Genomic DNA, 22059 nt, shown 5'->3' with positions numbered 1-22059 from the left:
GTGCCCAGATGTTTTGAGCTTCAACTCCCAGAAATCCTAACAGCTGGTAAACTGGCTGGGATTTCTGGGAGTTATAGGCCAAAACACTGGGGACCCACAGGTTGAGAACCACTGGCTCATTGTCAAATCAAGAAGACTTGGCTGATGCAGAAAATCTTGTCCAATCTTGTGTGATCCAGGAGACTGGGTTGGATGGACCTTGTAGTATCTTCCATCCTTATGATTCCATGATTTTAGGATTCTTCTGCCCTACAACTGATGATTCTATGCAGCTCTTAACATGGATCCTTATTTACACAGTTATAATGTATTACACCACACTGTTATGTGGCACTATACCACTATGCAGTTATAGCACCATGTAACAGTATAGTGTAATAACATCTGATGTTTGTAGTTGAGTGAAGTCTAAGGACATTATCACATTGGGATATACTCTATCAGTATGTGTTCTGTAATTTTTTAAAGACTGGATGTATATTGTATTCAGATAAGATACATATTTTCCCCATCACACCTCATTATGATAATCCTTACAATTTGAAAATACTGGGCTTTGATTCATCACACCACGGAAGGCTAGCTCCTCCCAATTAATTCAAATGCCCCTATATCATTGTTTTTTTTGTTTGTTTTTCTAATATTGCACAGTGACATAACCTAGAAATTTCAAATTACCGTTCTCATGAGATTCTAAATGACAGAATACACACTGATTTTATGATCACGTATAAAAACAGCGCTTCAGCAACATATAAAATTGCAGTAAATTAAAAAAACATAATTAAAATCCCAAGTGCAATTGCTCCGTTTCTATGATGTTTTGCAGATGGAGTCCAATGGATTAATGACGGAATGGGGCAAACATCATGTGCTAGGACCTGTTCGGAACCATGCTCAATGAGTCTTAAAAACAGAGTATATCCCAATGTGATAATGTCCTAATTCTCCAGCTGATAATTATAATTTCCTCTCCTGAAAATGCAAATCCCAGCATTCCAAAGAATGTTGCCATGGCATTTAAAGTGGAACCATAGTGCTATAAAAGTAAAGTGCAATCATACCGTATTATCAGCAAAAACTATTACCAGCAGTTCTGTTTGGGATCTACATCTTGATTAGATAAACAAATTACAAAAGAAGTCCTCTAATCCAACATCTTGTTTATCACAGCAGATAACCAGATGCTTTTAGAAACGCATATAAGCACAGCATGGAGATGTTGCAATGATCATCTTAACTCCGCTCTTGAACTTGAGATGGATACACAGATTTGAATGGCTTCTGAGCACTTTAACTGCCATGGCTCTGTTCTATAGAACCCTGGGATTTGTAGTTTCATAAAGCACTAGCACTCTTTGGTTAAAGACTTTGCAAACTACAAATCCCACGAATCCATGGGGTAGAACTACTGCACTTAATGTAGTGTCACATTGCTATAACACTGCAGTGTGGGCGCTTACTATACTTCTCATCAATGCTTTGCAGCTGTGCAATGCAAGGTTTAAAGGCTGTACACAAAATTACCCAACATCTGATGGACCATGGAAAAGTTTTACTTTCCATGATACTATGATTTATTTGTTGAGTTTTAACTATATACAATGGTAAATTCCTAAACTGCAATAAACTTTCTGTGTGCATGCTTGCATGAATTGATTTAAAGCATGGATTTTCACTTCAGTGTCATGAGTAAGCCATAGAAAGATTCACCACTCATAAATTCAATGTGTTCTTTTAAGACAGTGAAAGCCATCATATCTCGTGACACCGAATTCCATAGAAGTTAATTATTTGTGGAGTGAAGAATTGCGTGCTTTTGCCCCCTGTTTACAAACAGCTGAGTGAGACTTCGGGAATCTGGCAACAGGACATTGAAAAACAGCAACATGCATTTTTCTCCCACCCTGCTTTCCAAAGAATATAAACCATTCATTCTCTTGTCTCCCCTATTTGTTTCAAAACTTTTGGGGCTTTAGCCTTGAATTAGCAAAGCTAAAAACTTGGGAGTATTCTGGGAGTTAGTCTTGAAAACATATTTCTTTCTAGCTCTATTTACAAGATGAGGAGGTAAGCATGTATGGTCTTAAACAAACAAATACGATGACGTTGAACCATATCTAATTGCAAGAGAGAACTGTCATGGTTTACAAAGGCACAGTGCTATGTGTGTTAACCGGAAAATGAAGTGCATGAAACCGACTGGCTGAACCTGCAAAGACCTGGGGATTGATTTGATACTGTTTCTGTTCTGCTGCTGCAGAACCAGCTTGGACAAATGCTGACTGAGTACTGCTGGTGAAGACAGCAGTGTACTAAGAGAGGCCTTGCTATTTTGAGGCCTGTTTACTGCTGAGAAAAGAGGGTGAAGAATCAGGACTGAAGCAGATTTGTGGATTGAGAAAGGACTGTTTATGACTGTGGACTTCTGTAAGTAATCAGAGGGACCATTGTTTTTGATCTCTTGGAATCAGTAAAGTTCCTGTATTTTTGTTCTGCAAACCTGAGTGGCATGTTCTGTGGGTGATTCTGGATCATGGGCACATGTAAGAGCTTCCATTTATCATCATCAAACCGTAAAAGAACAACACATTTGAACTAACTTATATCTCATTACCACTAGCACACCAAGAATGCATCTACAGTTTGACACCACTTTAACTTTTCCTCAATGCAATAGCATTGAGCCATGGTATTGTATCATCACTGCCTTATTACTATATCAGAGTCCTACATTTCCAAGGAAATTCTATCTTTCAGCCATGAAGGTCTCAAGCAGTTGGCCATTCAGAGGGAAGACTTAATTTTCCAAAACCAAAGTCCATCTACCTTATACAATTGTGTGATGAGCGGTAAGATAAGAACCGTGAATAATGGTGTACCTTGCTGTCCAGCTTCTTCATGGTGACCAGATCGAGGGATTTCAGAGAGTGCCCAGTAGGTGCGATGAAGTACAAGCACGCATGGATCCGGGTGTCGTGATAATTAAACAGGGAGCGCTTGATCTTCAGCTCCTCCTGAAGGTAGGCTTCAAACTGGGCATCGATGTACTCCACAATGGGCTTGTAGCTGAAACACAAGAAGACCAATTCAGATCAAGTAGCCACTGCCATCGTTTGCAGGATTTTACTTGCGGTGATATGTGAGTCAGTGTCCTGTTTTGGACACTGCTTTACTTCAGCAAAACATAAATTCCACTCAGTGGAATAATGGAAAAGGAGGCAAGGAAGTCTTAGGGCAAACACAGTTCTTAGTCTCTGATAATTTCCCAAATCAAATAGCAGTCTCACTTCAGACAAAGAAACAGCAATAAATCCAGATGCAGACTCGGAGCAGGTACAAGGGGAGCAAAGGCATTAGAGTCAGTTTGTTCCCAGCAAGAGCTGGCTGCACCTGCTTCTGCTTTATAGTCCCGAGTCCCCTCCCAGCTGCTAGGGCAGTTCCTAATTACTCAGCTGCATTTCTGGCAGCTATTCTAGCTGAACGACATCTCTGCTCTGTTTCCTTTCACCTCTCCTGAAAAGTGGGTACTTGCAAAATCTCCTCCTCAGATTCCAACTCACCCACAGATTCATGAACACTTTCATGCTCCCCAACAGCCAGGGACATTTCTAATACTGGCCTACAATGAAGCATGGTGTGGAGGGCTTATTTTATATGTGCAAATCTCTTGTCCCTCTTTAATACAACCACACGCTCACAAGATCAGTCTTGTATTGCCCACGCATCCTTGAAATATACTCATGGAATATGTCAGTATATATCTGTGTAATAATGTACACATTAAAGTAATAGGCAACAAGCAGCTGTGTTTGTCCTAAGCTCCTTGAATCCACACAGTCTTCCCACACACATACACACTTGGCTTCGAGCTTGTGTAATCAAGGAAAATTCAAGTCAAGGCGGTGGGAAGCTAAAAGGGCTCATTCAAACTGATACAATATGTGTCACATAATGGGCTCTCGACACCTCATATATGGCTGACATTAATGTGATTGAAAACTACAACCCATCCTACACACATTAGACAATTCTTCAACAAGTCAAGGGCTTCGGTTTTATGTGCCAGCATCCCACATCCACTTCTAAATAGCCTTTTAGAAAAGGTCGGCTTGAGAGCAAGGGCACATAGTTGCATGCTGACTGTCTCCTCAATCCTGTACTTTTTCAGAAACACAATTCACAGCTGCTTTTTCCACTGAAGATGAACTCTTTCTCAAACAGTCTCTAATGAGCCAGGAGTTGCCATGATTTATCGCTTGGCTATCACACATCCCATTTATACAATGTAGGACGAGTTAAAAACTGCCAATACTCCTCTCTACAGCAATTTGCAGCCTGCTTATTTTAAAGATAGAGGAAGTATTATATATGGAAAATGAGGTCAACATATCAAAGATTTTATTCGTAAGTGATAGAGGCTCAGAAATAATGATATAATTGCTGCTGCTATCATTAAAAAAGTTACCAGAGCAATTAAGGCATGGCAGCCAATTGCATTCTGGAAAGAAGGCTTCTTGTTGAAGTGTAGTGTGTAAAATCTCATATCCAGAAAACATTCAGAGTCAAAATCGTAACACTGCTATCACCGAACAACTCTCCAGACAGAGTAAATAACGATTTCACCGTAAGTCGTACAATCCAAAAGTCAGGACCCAAGTAAGAAGTCTTAATTATTTCAACATGTTAGAAGGCCTGCCCTGTTCTAGACATAAGGAATCAAAGCAGAAGTCATGATTTGCACCTGCATGTAACTAACGTATTCACATTTTAGTAATCACGCAGAAAAATAAGAAGCGATATGGCACACTAATCATTAGAAATCTTGTTCAGAAGTCCTTCTGGTCAGCAGGCATGATTGATACATAAAACCTAGAAACTTGCTCATTCAAGAACACGAGAGCTGCAATTCAAAAATTAGAGTTCTAGTCACTATATTTTTTCCAAAATTCATACAAAATTCTAACGTAAGACACACACACTACAAAACGAAAGAGAGGCACTCATATCTGCAATTGCTCCTTTTGCTTTTGTGTGCCTTCAAGTCATTTCCAACTTATGGTGACCTTAAGGCAAACCTATCAATGGGTTTTCTGGGGTTGAGAGTATGTGACTTGCCTGGGTCACACAATGGGTTTTATAGCTGAGCAGGGATTTGAACCTTGGTTTCCAGAGTTTGGGATTTGAACCTTGGTTTCCAGAGTTATAGTCCAATATTCAAACCAAGTTGGTTCAAGGAGATGTCTGTTTCTGAAGACATATGTAGTTGTCTTAGGCCCCTTCTACACTGGCATATAATCCAGGTTATCAAAGCAGATAATCCATGTTATCCGCTTTGTACTGGATTATATGAGTCTACACTGCCATATAATCCAGTTCAAACCAGATAATCTGGGTTTTATATGGCAGTGTAGATGAGGCCTTAGAACAACTGAGCTCAGTACTCATTGCTAGCAATAGCTCTTCATGGTATGAGATAAGAATCATTCCCAGGAATATTATTGTAAGTTTTTCCAAAATGATACCAGTTTAATGTCATAGTTTACGGTATCAGATTGTCTCACGTTAGATACTCAAAATCTAGTCTCAAGCCCTTCTACTCAGTCATGAAGCTCATGGGATGAACAGGGTCAGTCACTTTCTTTCTGCCTAACCAACTGCATAGGAATTTTGTTAGGATAAACAGGGAATGTTTTTACTCCTTAGAGAAATAAAAATGTAAACAGTCATTACCGTGAGATATTAGGAACTGGGTCTGGGACCATTAAAAGCCCCAGTAGTGATTACAGTATCCCACCACCAACCTTCATGGAAACCAACAAGGTTCAGTTTCAGTGGGTTTAAAAACAGACATCCTTGGAATTTTTCCCTTCGAGCAGCACATTCCAAGAATTCCTGGGTAAAGTCTCCTTCCTTATTTAGGAAAATGTAGATGAAGTCATAAAAATAGCTTTGCTGCTGGATAAAAGTGAGCAAAATGAAGACTTTTGGTACAGCCACTCTACAAATTCTGATTCTAATTGAAAGAAAACTCTGATTTCTCTCTTTTCTGCAGGATGTGTGTGTTCAGAAACAACGCTGCCAGCAAAACTGGATTCGAAAGTCTACTATATAAATTTGCACAAGAGAAAAGGAGACGTGTCCAAGATGTTGAAAAGAAAACCTTTCATTAGCTAAAAAGCCCGACATGTTTTGGCCTGTGGATAGTCTTAAGTCCTTCTTCATGGGGTTATATAAAACACTAGCTGTGCCCGGCCACGCGTTGCTGTGGCAAAGTGGTGGTGGTATTGGTTAAAAATTGTTGTGTAATTTTTATTTGACGTTATTTGCATTTTTATTAATTTTATTGTAAGTTATATTTTTATTTATTATATTTTATTATTTTCTTGTATTATTTTTAGTTATTTTCTGTTATTATAGTATTTTATTGTATTTTTTTAGTGTATTTTATTATTTTTATTGGGTTGCTAGGAGACCCAAGTTGGAGGAGCTTAGCCTTCTAACTGGCAGCAATTGGATAAAAGCAATTATTCCTCTCTCTCCAATTAGGACTTTATTTTTCTTTTCTTTTTGTTGTATCAACCTAGAGGCATGGATGATGGGTTGTGTTGTCAAATTTCGAGGTTGCGGGGCCTGTAGTTTTGTTGTTTTGTTGGTCGCCGTGATGCCATCACTCTTTTATATATATAGATCACACAAGGGCAATGCACGGCGTTATACTGCATAAAATCTTTGTTCTATTTGCCCATTGTGTATAGCTTGCACTGCAGAAATTTCAAAACAATTTACTAGAAAAATAAAAGCAGGTCCACTGAGAAACATGGAGTATGATGAACTGATTTGACCAGGCTATAGAACTATCTTCACATTCAGCAACCAGCTGTCCTCGAGCAAATCACCCTCTTTTAACAGTAGGCATAATGGCCTACTGGCTTATGCGCTGATCCGTTTTAGCCATTTTAGCCATCTTCCTTCGGCTAAAGATTGTTCAGCTTGGTCAGATGGTGGTAATGGCAAGGGTCCAGCCATCATGTTTTTTTGTCCATTTCGGGACCACAACGTGATGAGTCTTACACAAGCTGTGTCTGCTTCCTTAACCCCTTTGCTGAAACTCAGGATCCCTTGAAGGGAAGAAAGGAAATGGTCCCAGGAACAGAAAGGGGAGCCTTGTAAGTTCTCATTGCCACCAATGGGCTGGATGTAGCCATATTTTTCAGCTGCAAAACAAAAGCGGTTATCCGGCTACCCGCCCCATTTTCAGGAGGTGTGCAAAAACAGATACGGGGGTCTACTGGAATCTGACCACCAGAAATGGATCAAGGTTCAGCCAAAATGCACAAGCCTAATTGCCAATATTCTGCAATAGTAGGAGTTTGAACCCACTTCAATGGTCTTAGTTTTCTATGAAATGCTAAGGTTTGTAGTTAGGTGAAATATGTAGAATTCTTTACTGAACTGTATCTCTAGTGCTCACCAGACTAGAAATTCCACAATTCCACAGGACAAAACCATGAAAGAGCTACAATTTTGCAATGTGAATGTACTCTTTCTCACTGCAAATAATTAAGTAATCACTTCTGGTCTGAACCCTTCAAACCTGACAGAAATGTCATTCATCTACTCTCCAGTTGCCACCAGAATGGATCTCTCCATGTCGTTGATACTGAATAAAGTAAGTTGGGGGGCGGAAAGAGTTACAATCATGGCAATAACATCACAATCATGGTTAAGTACCAATTGTGAATGTGGGACAATTAATTAAATTTTATCATTCAAAATCATATTCACAACATCTTCTTAATAATGACTGTAGTACACCACTATCCCAACCACTCTTACTTTACTAGGGAGAAAGAGGTCCATTCTATCAGTGACGTCAGCCCTACACATTGCTGAGGTTAGGTGCACAAGACCCTCACAAAAGTGGGAAAAAACACAATTAAGAAAACTATTTTTTTTTTCAACCGGAGAGAATACTTTCCTAGAAATCTCAAAGTGTTCCAGTGTGACTCAATGGTGGATTAGGTCTGGTTCTCACTATACTGTGCCTTTCTGCTAAACACTCCACCTCTGGAAAAGAAATGGGAAATACCAACACATTATACCCAGACCAAATAAAGAGCAACACAACTGGACCCTAATACCAGTCAAGAACAGTTGGCTACGGGGCCAACATAGGCAAACTCCCTGTAACAATCAAATATATTAATCAATGCTTGGGTAGAAACATACCGGTATGCTAAAACTGGACTTATGGACAGAGAAGAGAAGTACATCTGCTCTATAGGCTAGGAGCTAAAATTGCTGCATTTTACGAAATGGCAGTTTACGAGGTGTGGACTGGTTTACCACAACGATCTCTGGAGGCAGGATACACATGCCTTGCTGCTTAAAATAGCCACACATCTGTGGCTGATGGTATGATAAACATGAGTAAAGCAGCCCTGGGCAAACTGCACAGCTACACAAGACTTGCTGCATGCATTAAAAAAGTCCAAGTATTTCTGTCCCAGTCTTCTTTCCAGTTCTCTTTCCTTGCAAAAACTGCTGGAACTAACACGGATGTTCTACAAAGCCTCCATCAACAGTGAATGTGGGATGAGCTTTGACAGCTTGAGGCTTGCCCTGTTCTGCCTCCTGCAAAAAAAGGAGGAGGAGGAAAAGAAATTGCAAAAATAGGCCAATAAGCCCCAGGACAGGAGACTAATTGCAGTTGATGTGCTTAGATTATGCTGTTTGGGACAAGCCTCCAATTGTGAAAAAGCAAAGTAGAGATAATGGGTCTCCAACTGAAATGTGAGCCCTCTCTTTGTTAGGTCTTCAGCAAGGGACATCTTCTTGACAGATGGTGGAAAACAATAGTGCCAGCTCTTGCTGAATTAAATCAGATGCTAAGCAACCCAGGAAGCAAGATGCACTCTCATTGGGAACATCTGCTTCTTTGGGACATATTTTTTTCTCTTGGCTTGCAAATATACTGCTGCTTTGAGAGCTTGTCGGTATGGACATATCATTCATGGTTTTTAAAGCCTGGCATCTCTATCAAAGGCTTCGCCACAAGAATGAAAGAGGAGGATGAAATGACTATATGGCTGATGCTGCAATTAAATGAGAAGTCTTACCAAGGCCACTGCAAATATTTCTTAAGTATGTGATATGTTTTTTTTATATCAGTCACTTCTTCCTCTTCACATATTCTTGAATGTAGCTGGGGACAGAGAGCAGGGACACATTCCTGAATCCATGGAGATGCATTTCAAAAGGCCCGTTTTGGAAATCTACCTAATGTCTACAACAAGGAAACTGCTGTACTACCTATGGAAGAACAGCAACTTCAACACCAAATAGAAACTGATATATTTCCTCCTTTCCCTGGACATGCCCACCTCTTTGGAGTGGAAATTTCTGTTCAGGCAATTTAAAATAAATGTCCAAGTCATGTACAAAACAGGAGGAGGAGGAATGGAAGACATGCCAGGTTAGAGCAGGATATGGGGAACCCCATAAGTAACCAACCTCAGTTTCATGGGCAATCCTAAATATCTCCTAATGTTGCATTCTGAACGAAGCAGACCATTTTTATATATCTCTCTCTATATATAAAAGTCAGTCTGTCTGTCTGTCTCTTCATACCACAAAGTTTGTTGCTAGGTCGCAATTCAGCAGCCCTTTGTGATGTCACTGGATTGGCTGTCGCTAGGAGAAAGATTGACTGTTGCTAGGTGAAGTGGCCCTCTTTTTGTCACTGGGAAAGAAAGGTGACATGTATATGAGGGAAGGAGCCACAAAGACCGCCATGTTGCCATGAAGACATTGTGAGGCCCCCTCAGAGCTGGAAAAGGGATTTTATTTGTATCTAATCAACAAGATGGTGGTGGCGCAGTGTGTTAAAATGCTGAGCTGCTGAACTTTCAGACCAAAAGGTCCCAGGTTCAAATCCCAGGAGCGGAATGAGTGCCCGCTGTTAGTCCCAGCTCCTGCCAACCTAGCAGCTCGAAAACATGCCAATGTGAGTAGATCAATAGGTACCGCTCCGGCGGGAAGGTAACGGTGCTCCATGCAGTCATGCCAGCCACATGACCTTGGAGGTGTCTACGGACAACGCCGACTCTTTGGCTTAGAAATGGAGATGAGCACCAACCCCCAGAGTCAGTCACGACTGGATTTAACGTCAGGGAAAAACCTTTACCTTTACTAATCAACAAGATAATTGGATCCTGCAGATGACAAGTGTATCACTACCTGTCATCTTTGTTGATCTGGTCTCCGAATCCCACTGTATCCACAATGGTCAGCTTCAGCCGGACGTTGCTCTCCTGAAGTTCGTAACTTCTTGCTTTCAACCGCACGCCAGGTTCGTTGTGAGTGGCTGGGTCACTTTCGAACTTTGTGTTGAACAGAGTGTCCATGAGTGTCGATTTGCCAATGCCGGTTTCCCCTGGAAAGAAAAAACACATCCGAAATCAATGGTCAACTCTTTAACTTTCTTGCCTTGTGTTCAGAGCTGGATAGTCACTGGGACAGAAGGGAGCATTCATTCCAAAGGTATAAAGGTAGGTTACAACAAACATTGGGGATTTTTTTTAAAATCATGTCAGAAACGACTTGAGAACATACTGCAAGCCACTTCTGGTATGAGAGAATTGGCCCAGATGTGTTACCATCCTGCTGTGAGGCTTCTCACATTTCCCTGCAAGCTAGAGCTGGCAGACAAGAGCTCACCTTGTCTCGCAGGTTCAAACCACCAACCTTCAGGTCAGCAACCCAACCTTCAGGTCAGCAGTTCAGCTGGCACAAAGGTTTAACCCATTGCACCACCATGGGAATGAGACCCTCACCATCTGATAAGTTATAATATTATGTAAGTCTGTGTAGGAAAGACTCTACTTTTCAGATTGTGTGCTTACATAAACAAAAATGTCTTATAATGAGCTCCAAAAACTCCTACTTGGAGACGTCTTATAGAAGGCTGCAATGATGCTTCCCAGTTTGATACCACTTTAACTTCCATAGCCCCATCCCATGAGACCCTGGGATTTGTATTTTGTTGCAGCACCAAAGCTTTCTAAAAGAGGAGGGTAAGTATCTCAAAAATAACTACAAATGTTAGGATTCCCTAGCATTGAGCCATGGCAGTTAATGTAGTGTCAAACTGCAATAATTCTACAGTGTGGATACAGCCCAAGACAGAGGGACTTACCCAAAGCCTTCTAGTTAGTTCATGCTTGATCCGAGATTTGAATTATATCCTTCTTGATTCTTAGCTCTTTATTGGCTCCTTTGCTATTCCATCTCAGATGACAGTTATTAGAGCAAACTAGGATGATGCCTATGGCTATCCTACCCACTACTAAGAGTTTGTAAAACTTTTTGCTGTTTTAAATTACAGCTCTCAGCATGCCCTTGCTAGGATGGCCAGCTGTAAACCGAAAATGTAATTTATCTTCTTTGACTCTTAACCATTTGTAATATTGCTCTGCATCTCAACCAACTGAGAAAAGCAGAAAACAATGATGATGATTATTTTCTACTTTGCATCTAAAACTCTGAAGATATTCACTCAATTAAATTTGAAATGAATGTCTTTCTGAAACCTCCCCATATGTGCTGTGCTTTTTATTTTTTTTAATGGTAGGACTTTAAGTTACATTTAAGTTGTAACAGATACATAGTAAGGAAATAATTATCATCTGGAGTGACACTTTTTTCTCAAAGGGGAACCACTGTTTTCTGGGGTGTATGTTCTGGATAAACATGTTGAAAAGGGTTTTATATATCATCAAAAGCATATAAAACGTGTTAAAGTAGAGGCAGCGGTATAATGTAGGTGCAAATGACCTTGCATACCCTTCCTGTGCTCTTTCCGACTCTCTTAGAAATAAAATTACAGCCAAAATGTATATCCAATTAGAAATCTGAAATTGCTAGAAGTTAGTTCTGGACTGGTATGTAAAAACAAAAAATGCAAAGACAAACTGTACTACCAGGAACATTACACACACTTAAGCGAAACCTCCTTGGGCAGCACGTATGACCAGAAGTAAACATACTGATGTTGAATTTTAATTAAGTGTAAACAGAAAACTCATTTCACTAAAACAGCTTAAAACTGAAAAACAGGCTTATGTAGGGATTGAGAGCTTTGGACATCAGAATGAAATAAGGAGCATTCTCATGCAGCATCAGCAGCCCATCTCAACCAAAACACTCTGCCTTCATTGATGGAAGCTCTCTACAATCCCAGGCAAAGGTTTTCTACTTATTTCAACTATCCTTCAAAGCAGTGGTTCCCAACCTGTGGTCTGTGAACCACCAGTGGTCCCCAAGAACTAAATTATGGTCTGTGGCCTCACCGTTATTACACCATTGCAACGAGAGTGACTGGTCTCACAAAACACTCACAGTGCCGAGGCAATGGTGAAGTCGGGAGGGGAGAAGTTGACTACCCACGAAAGCCTCCTGACTGCTGCTTCTCCTCCTCCTCGCTCCCCGAGCAGAGCCATTCCATGTTATTTGGGGTGCTGATTCAAAAAATTGCATTGGATAGAACACATCAGCTCTAGATTATTAAATATGGTTTTCTGTGGGTGAGCAGATGGCAACTACTGGATGGCATCTGTTATGTATCAGAAACTAGAGCTGATGTGGACTATCCAATGTAATTTTCCGAATCAGCACCCGAAATAACCAAACCAAATCTAAAGTTGACCAAAATCTGATTTGTAACCCTTTTGGTACTAATGTTGGAGAGTAGTCCTTGGTCAAAGTGGTCCCTGGTCAAAAAAAGGTTGGGAACCACTGCTTTAAAATATGGTAGTGACAACACCAGGGTTTAATGTGTGCTTTGGACTTCAATTCCCACAATCCTTAACTATTGTCTATGCTGGCTGTGTCGTTTGAGAGTTGAAGCCTGGGAGAATCATGGTGTTAGGATACACCAGAGCATAATTATGGCATCTCCTCCATTGCAAAACTTTATCATTTATTATTTATTATTTATCTACAACATTTATACCCCGCCCTTCTCACCCGAGGGGACTCAGGGTGGCTTACAGAAATTGGCAAAATTTAATGCCCAAAAAATACAATCATAAAAAGCAAAACAATACATATAGATCCATTAATAACATTGTTAAGATACATTATAAAAACCTTAAAACATATATATAATTAATTCCATTCATCCAAGAACCTCATGCTTCATCTTTAAACCATGAAGCATACAATACATAGAATATTGCCCTCTATGCTAAAACTAGGGCCCCTTCTACACTGCAGTATAATCTAGATTATCAAATCAAATAATCCACATTATCTGCTCTGAACTGGATTATAAGAGTCTATGCTGGCTGTGTTCAAAGCAGATAATCTGGATTTTATATGGCAGTGTAGAAGGGGCCTAGGTCTTGGACTTGAACATCTCTTATCTAAAAAGCTTTGGACCACAAATGTTCCACATTTCAGATGTTTTAAAATATTTTGGAATACTTGCCTATACATAATGAGATATCTTGTTGATGGCACCCATGTCTAAACATGCAATTCATTTATGTTTCATATACATTTAAAACCTATAACCCGAAGGTTAATATATAGAGAATATTGTAATAATTTTGTGCATGGAACAAAGTTTGTATACACTGAATCATCAAAAAGCAAAGGCATCACTATCAGAGCCACCCATGTGGACAATTTTGGATTTTGGAGTATTTTGAATTTTGGAATTCTGGATAAGAAACACTAAACCTGTAATTCACAAAAAGAGTTCTATGATGAGAAAATAGATGGTATCATTTCAGGTTCCAGGTGGGGCAAACCACATATTTTAACTATTCACTGAAAAAATTCATAGCAAATAAAGTAACTACTTCATCAAGGAATGAGCTCAGAGAAAACCTTCTTCTTTTGGGATGATTATTTTCTTGCAACGTTTTACACAGGACAGAATTCAAAAATGTGATCCAATACCTACTGCCTGGAGCGATACTATCTATCCTACCACTTCCTTCTGTTGTTTGTGTAGATCAAGCCTTGAGTCCCCAGATGTCAAGGATCAACGTCCAAAGCTTCCAGACGGTGACAGTTCAAGAGAAGTTGGGATATTTGTATTGTTTCTTCTCCTCAAAAATTAAGCACCATATAATACCCGATACTTTAATTTCACCATAGATCAATCAACTTTTTCCATCATGGATTTGCCAAGAGTCACTCTTTTTAACCTTACATCCCATGTCTAAAAATTGGAAACATTCTCCTTCTGTAGCAATCCTATGTAAATACTCGGATAGCATAACAAATCAGCATTTAAAATGCCTTATATCCTTCAATTCTCTCAGGACTGGAACTCAAAGTAACTCACAAGATTAAAAGAGTCACAGCTAAAACTATATTAAAACTAATTATTAGTTTTAATATTTAATATAACTAATTATTAGTTATATTAAATAAACTAATTATTAAAACCCAACACACTATTACAGATATGTTTTTCAAATGTTATTCCCTGGAACTATAGCGTTTCATGGTAAGTTGTTAGGAGTTCCTCAAGGGATTATGATTAGAAAAGAGTTTGGTTTGGGTTTTTTTAAGCTGTACATTTAATATGTATTCAGGCCTTTCCTGAAAATTCTTTTAAAGATACCCCCAAGGTTAAGAAACACTTTGAAGCACAGTCATAAAAGAGTCATAGCAAATGAAGTAGCCTATGGATCGAAACCTGTTAGTGCAGAATATTAGCAGCTGCTTTTTTCCAATAGCAATGCCCTGGAAATCTGTAGATACTGAGCAACCACGTTCACTAACACTTTCTTTATTCCTGGAACCATCATCCACACAAGCGCAATTATAGCAGCTTTGTACATGAACAGGATTCTGGGCTATATGCTTCCTTCCTTGGAACTGAGTTAGAATGAAAAGCTTGCTTCCTTTGGCCACGATGTTCCTCATGCTTGTTGTTGCTGCTGCTGCAGGCTTTCAAGTCCTTATGGCATCTCTAAAATGAACCTATCACTAAGTCTATTTGGCAAGACTTGTTAAGAGTGGGGTTGCCTAAGAGGCTGAGAGAGTGTGGCTTGCCCAATAAAGCTGCAATAAATCACTATGAGCAAGAGATCATGAGTTCGAGGCCAGCCCGTGTCAGAGTGAGCACTCGACCATTAAAATGAAAAATAGCCCTGCTTGTTGTTGACCTAGGCAACCTGAAAGATAGTTGCATCTATCAGGTAGGAAATTTAGGTACCACTTATGTGGGGAGGCTAATTTAACTAATTTACGACACCATAAAAATCGTCCAACAGCGTTTGGAATGAGGAAGTATCCAAGGACTTGGCGTCACAGTGGATGATGAAGCAGCTGCTCCCCCTGTGACTGGAACCGAGCATACCCTCAGGAAGCTGGAGAAGGTTAGATTGCCTCTGTGTCTCTGTCTTTGTCTCTGTCACTATGTTCATATGGCATTGAATGTTTGCCATGTATGTGTACATTGTGATCCGCCCGGAGTAAAATAAAAATAAATCTGGTAGGTTTTCATGGTTTAACAAGGAGTTGAACCTAGGCTGACTACTATACCATACGGACTCTCCTGCATTGTTAGCCACAATTTATTTTTGGAAGCAATGAGCACTCCTGGCATCCTGCTATCTGTATCTCTCCAGGGTGCTTCCCAGCACCGAAGCTTGAGACCCTTTAAGGTAGGGGTGCGCTTAGCTTCGTTTTGTTAACCATCTTGAATATGAGTTCACTGCAATGGGATATTTATTGGCTGGACTGAGGAATATGCATTTCCCTTCTCTCTCGCCCACTTTGATGCTTAGATTGCTTTGAATTACAAGATAGGTGGGCAACTTCAGATGGGATCGGGACTAATTTTCGACCCAGACTCAATGTAATCCACACCACCAGCCTTCTTATTAGAACTGCTCAAACGTTCAGTTACAATTTCAGAAAAGCCTTTCCTGACACATTTAAAAAGCGGAGCATGGGGTGCATCTACACAGTGGAATGGATGCAGTTTGACACCGCTAATGCTACGGAACTATTGAAATTGTAATTTATTATTAACCTCCTTTGCCAAGAAGTGCTGGTGTTTCACCGAACTACAAATCCCATGATCCTATAGCATTGAAACATGGCAGTTAAAAGTGGTGTCAAACTGCATTCATTCTACAGTGCAGATGGGGACCAGACAACTTGCTTTAAAAAAGAACCAAACTTGATACGGTGTAATTCTTCACTTTTTAATAACAAAATCAGGTATCGGACCATGTCAACCTGTGAACCACATGTTGCCTGCTCCTAACATTAAGGCATTGAAGAACCAAAACAAGATTTTTACGGCCAAGAATCTGTCAACAGACTATCCCCTTACCACTTATTACATCGTTGGACATACATCAAAGTTAGTAGTATCAATATCAATAGAAAAATAGTATCTACTCTACTACAGTTTGTCTCTATTGCCCCGTGGTCAGTACATCGAGAAGTTTCCTGCTAATATGTTTAATATGTTTAAAAATAATATGTTTCAGCAGGAACGTTGGCCTAAACCCAATTTTGTCATATTTCTAGAGAAGCTACAGATAAACTAAAAAAGGGGATCCAATCTTTGTAACTCTGCTGCGGATGTCAACGAACCAGAAGCCACACTCTGCAGGCTGTATGGGGTTTTTTTAATGCAACAAAACCCCAGTCAATGTTTTCTCTTTTAGAAAAGGTTAACCAATGAAATTGGTACTAAAGTTTCACTGTAAAAACAAACCCCGATTTCATATAAACAGGCAGCAGTGGGAATAGCCCAGCCTTGCCAAGCTAAGTTCAGAGTTCGTCCAATTTCATTTTTGCACACAAAATGCCTTTCAGAATAAAAAAAGGAGGGGTCTCAGGAAAGACTGTTTTTAAGGTCAATGCACTTTGTCCCACAGCTTTCTGTAGTTTCGTTACATCCTTTAAAAAAATAAATTGATGGATATGGATAGACTCATCCTCAAGGGAAGTCAGAGGAAGGGCAGCAGTCTTTTTGCATTCCAAAGATAAATTCTGCTCAAAGGCTCCAGATGAATTTGGACAACATTCAAGCTGGTTTACTCCAGAGTCTCAAATGCAAGGCAGTATAAATGCCATAATCCCCAGTGGTTCACGGAGAAAATGTAGTGCAATTCATGAAAGTAAGTCCAGTGGCTTTCTGAGCGTCCTCTTTTACTTCTATTTAAAAAAGCAAGTTTCTAGACCTCATGCCAAGAAGAATGAGTGCTGGGTGAAATCTCTGAAGACGAGAGAGGTGGCTAAAGAAATCGTGCAAGACGTTTTGGGAACATTCCCATTCAAAAAATCCAACAAAAAAAGGCTGCAAACCCTAACATAGGGAATAATCCCCATCTAATTCAAAGGTATTGATTCAGAGCAACAGAAGAAAAATTCAGCCTGTTTCTTCTCCCATATTAAATAACTGATACTCCAGAATTTAAAAAAAAAAAATCCTAACTGAAGTGTTTCTACAAATTCTGCCTGTTTGGACCACAGTGTTTGAGTTGGAAGCCAAGGAAACCAAAATGGTGATAGAAGGAATTTCCAATCTGATACAGATTATTTTATAGATAGCAAAGAACCCTCAAATCCCTCAGTCAAAAGAAACAGGTGTGAAATCTAGGTAAAGGTAAAGGTTTCCCCTGACCTTAAGTCCAGTCGTGACCGACTCTGGGGGTTGGTGCTCATCTCCATTTCTAAGCCAAAGAGCCGGCATTGTCTGTAGACACCTCCAAGGTCATGTGGCCAGCATGACTGCATGGAGCGCTGTTACCTTCCTGCCGGAGCAGTACCTATTGAACTACTCACATTGGCATGTTTTCGAACTGCTGGGTTGGCAGAAGGGGCAAATAGCAGGAGCTTCCTCGCTCCCCGGATTTGAACCGGCAACCTTTCGGTCAGCAAGTTCTGCAGCTCAGCAGTTTAACTCGCTGCACCACTGTGTATGAGTGAACCTTAATCTGCAGAATTAATCCAGTTTGATATCGCTTTCAATGTCATGACTCGGTGCTATGGAATTCATGGGAGTTATAGTTAACCGGGGCACCAGCACTATTCGGCAGAGTATGTGAAAGACTGTATAAAATTCCTATGTTTCCATAGCAATGCACCATAGCAGTTAAAAGTGGTATCAAACTGCTTTAATTCCACAGTGTAGCTGCATCCTAGATTTTGGCATATTAAAAAGCAGGTTGCTAGGCAGCATTAAAGGATGCCTTCCAACGGTCTTGAACATACAGAGATATAAATTAAATAATTACTATCCCAATAGTAACTTTTTTCCTAAGGTTCTAATCCTGGATATAAAACAACATGATGGTTTGTGCCCTAAAATTTCAAAAGCACAGAGTTTTGGCATAGTATCTCTCATCAATTTTAAAGCTTGAAATGTTAAAATGTAGGGTAGGAGGCTTGCTAAATTTTGTTGTCAACACAGCCGCCCGAGTACGTTCTATTCAAATATTCCCATTGATGCTTCCTGTCTTACACTTGAGAACACGAAGCGGGGGAGGCAACCCGACATCACTAACTCAGCAGGCTGCATCCGGAGCGAGCGCAGGAAGCCTCTTTGCTCGGAGTCTGGTTAGCATCACTTACCAACACAAAGGATGTTGAAGCAGAAGCCTTGCGAGGTTGACTTGTTGACCAACTGATCGGGGAGACTGTCGAAACCAACGTGGCCTGAAAGGGACAGGTTGCGGAGATCATCGTTCTGAAATGCCAAAGAAACAGGTTGCGAAACATTAACAAAGCCCATTTCCATCCTATTTATGTGCAGAAAAGATCCACATATACCCCTCCCACCCACACACATTGATATGAATGGCACTCCTTTTTAAACACAGGTATATGAAGCAGATATGTTTCTTTGCAAGGCTTTGTACAAAGAAGTGTCTTTGTCAGAGGCTTTGTTAACTGGATGAAGTATGCTTGCATATAAGTAAGGGCACATTCAATGATTATATAATGCAAGCACACTTAATGGTTCAGCAATTTGTACAGGGACAGATGACATTTCAGAGGGAGAGAAGAACGGCTTTCTATAGAAAATGTACCAAGTTTATATACAGAAGTCAATCTATGTTGGCTGGTTGTGATGCATTAAATGATATGATGTATGGTTTGAATGGAATTGCATGAAAGGAGTATGAATGGAGTCTAATTGGGCTGAAGACACAATTCTAAAATATTGAAGACTGGAAAACTACAAGAAGGAGGTGAAGGGCCTGGGCTGTGGCGCAGGCTGGTGAGCAGCCAGCTGCAGCCAGCTGCAACAAATCACTCTGACCAAGAGGTCATGAGTTCGAGGCCAGCTTGGAGCCTGCGTTTGTCTTTGTCTTTGTTCTATGTTAAGGCATTGAATGTTTGCCTTATATGTGTAATGTGATCCGCCCTGAGTCCCCTTCGGGGTGAGAAGGGCGGAATATAAATACTGTAAATAAATAAATAAATGGACTGCAATTAAAAGTTGCTGAACTGCTGACACTGATGAACAGAGACAAATGATTAACTGTTGAACTTTTTGGGGAAAACAACGTGTTTACATTATCAGAGACATACCTAGAACCCATGGTAGGAGCTTGTGTCATGCGATGGGCTCTGAAGGTAGCCCATTGCATGTGTAGAAACACTGGTTTTATTGTGTGAGATGAAATCCTTTGTACTCCAATACAACCCTATGGCATGCCAGCATTGGAAGTCATATTATTTAATAGTATTTGGTTGTATTCACAACTTCAGGTAACCACTGTCTAGCAGGGAAACCATCCGCTACAGATATAGGGGTTCTGCTTGTACAACATTGAACTATCATGTAAACAAGAAATCCTATTTATGGGCCACCACAAATCATACATCCCTTGTACAAGGTGGCATGGACATCTACCTGGCCCACAGCCCATGATGCTGCCACATGTAAAGGATAAACAATTGTATTTTGGATACTCCTGTAATGAAATATGATGTATGGTTTGAATGGAATTGTATGAAAGATGTATAGTTGGGTTCTATATAATCTAGAGATGCCATCTTAAGATGAAGCCTGAAAAACTACAAGAAGGCGATGAAGAATGTATGGACTGTAATTAAAAGTTGCTGATGAGAACTGTGGCAAATGATTGGTGAAAAATGTGTTTACATTATCAGAGACAATGGCTCTTTAAGTTAAGGAAATGTTTACAAGGTTTCTTACATTAAGAAGGAAGTCAACACAAGGCTCCTTACGTTTACCAATACCAATTAAGAAGAGTCAACATCAGGCTAGAAAAAACATCTATCATTCTGGGTTGTTGTATGTCTTTCGGGCTGTGTGGCCATGTTCCAGAAGTATTCTCTCCCGACGTTTTGCCCACATCTATGGCAGGCATCCTCAGAGGTTGTGAGGCATGGACAAACTAGGCAAGGAAGGTAAATATATATCTGTGGAGAGTCCAGGGTGTGACAAGAGTCCTTTGTCAGTTGGAAGCCAGCGCTAATGTTTCAGTTAATCACCCTAATTAGCATTGGAAAGGTTTCTCTCTTGCCTGGGGGGCATCCTTTGTTCAGAGTCATTAGCCATCCTTGGGGCTCCTCTGCCCTCAGAGTGTTGCTTCCCATCTACTGTTCTGATTTTTTAGTTTTTTAATACTGGTAGCCAGATTTTGTTCATTTTCATGGTTTCCTCCTTTCTGTTGAAGTTGTCCACATGCTTGTGGATTTCAATGGCTTCTCTGTGTAGTCTGACATGATAGTTGTTGGAGTGGTCAAGAATTTCTGTTCTATTTATCTTCCTTGCCTAGTTTATCCATGCCTCACAACCTCTGAGGATGCCTGCCATAGATGTGGGCAAATACTTCTGGAACATGGCCATACAGCCCGAAAGACATACATCAACCCTGTGATCCCGGCCATGAAAGCCTTCAACAACACATCTATCATTCATTTACAATTTTAGAACAACATCAGCAGAATATTCCTATAAAAGACAATCTAATGATTCTCAAGAGTGATGGACAGCTGTGCTGTTTACCCACCATGCTCTGTTCCTTGGGAAGGAAAGAGATGGTGTACCTTTGGGAGTGGCAGATCTGCAACCAAACACAGTCTGGTCACTTGCCTCCTTTTCTCAAGGGAAGAGAAAGGAGCATGATTTTGGATTCATGATACATTTGCAGGGAGTCAGTTTCAGCTGTGCGAAAAATACATATCTGATCCTTGACATTGTTCTTAGGGAAAGAGGCTGCATTTTGATGTTTTGGGTGTTCTGGAAGTATTGGAAAGGTGGCAGGTTTGCAAAGAAGCAGTCTGGTCTAAGAGGTGTTCTTCTTCAGGAGATGAAGGAAGGAGAAATGGTGATGTATGCATGAGGATGAATGTGCATGTGTAATGTGAATGCTGAGCAAAAATGTAATTCCCCTTTGATGGTTAGCCAATTTTTTTCGTGTCAGGAAACTTGAGAAACTTCAAGTCACTTCTGGTGTGAGAGACTGGCCGTTTGCATGGACATTGCCCAGGGGATGCCCAGATGTTTGGATGTTTTTACCATCCTTGTGGGAGGCTTCTCTCACATCCCCGCATAGAGCTGGACCTGACAGAGGGAGCTCATCCCTGGGTTGGATTCGAACTGGCAATCTTCAGGTCAGCAACCCAACCATCAAGTCAACAGTCCTGCCTGCACAGGGGTTTAACCCACAGTGCCACTGAGGGTCAATGTAACTGTATTTATTTATTTATTTATTTATTTATTTACAGTATTTATATTCCGCCCTTCTCACCCCGAAGGGGACTCAGGGCGGATCACATTACACATATAGGCAAACATTCAATGCCTTAACATAGAACAAAGACAAGACAAACACGGGGCTCCGAGCTGGCCTCGAACTCATGACCTCTTGGTCAGAGTGATTTGTTGCAACTGGTTGCTCAACAGCCTGCGCCACAGCCCGGCCCAACTGTAGGTTGTTTGTGAATTCAATGCAGTTACATAGATTCTGTATGTCTGTATGTCCAATGCCATTCTTTGTATAAAAGTGTAAATGCTCTGATACCCTTTCTATTACT

At 40.4% G+C, this 22059-nt stretch overlaps 1 protein-coding gene across 3 annotated transcripts in view; it reads right to left on the bottom strand.

Moving 5' to 3' along the window:
- Nucleotides 1-22059, bottom strand: part of septin11 (septin 11) — a 139319-nt gene that overhangs the window by 50141 nt on the left and 67119 nt on the right. For all 3 annotated transcript variants that reach the window (XR_010006370.1, XM_062981332.1, XM_062981333.1), the window contains exons 2-4: nt 18619-18733; nt 10243-10438; nt 2883-3069 (exon numbers count right to left, since the gene is read on the bottom strand). Coding sequence is in view for 2 of the 3 variants with exons in the window: in XM_062981332.1 (XP_062837402.1) it covers nt 2883-3069; nt 10243-10438; nt 18619-18733 (498 nt within the window). In the remaining variant the exon portion in view is untranslated. The remainder of the gene's footprint in view (nt 1-2882; nt 3070-10242; nt 10439-18618; nt 18734-22059) is intronic.

Source organism: Anolis carolinensis, chromosome 5 (assembly GCF_035594765.1).
Source record: "Anolis carolinensis isolate JA03-04 chromosome 5, rAnoCar3.1.pri, whole genome shotgun sequence".
NCBI classification, from domain to species: Eukaryota; Metazoa; Chordata; class Lepidosauria; order Squamata; family Dactyloidae; genus Anolis; species Anolis carolinensis.
This window is presented reverse-complemented; position numbering and strand designations above follow the sequence as displayed.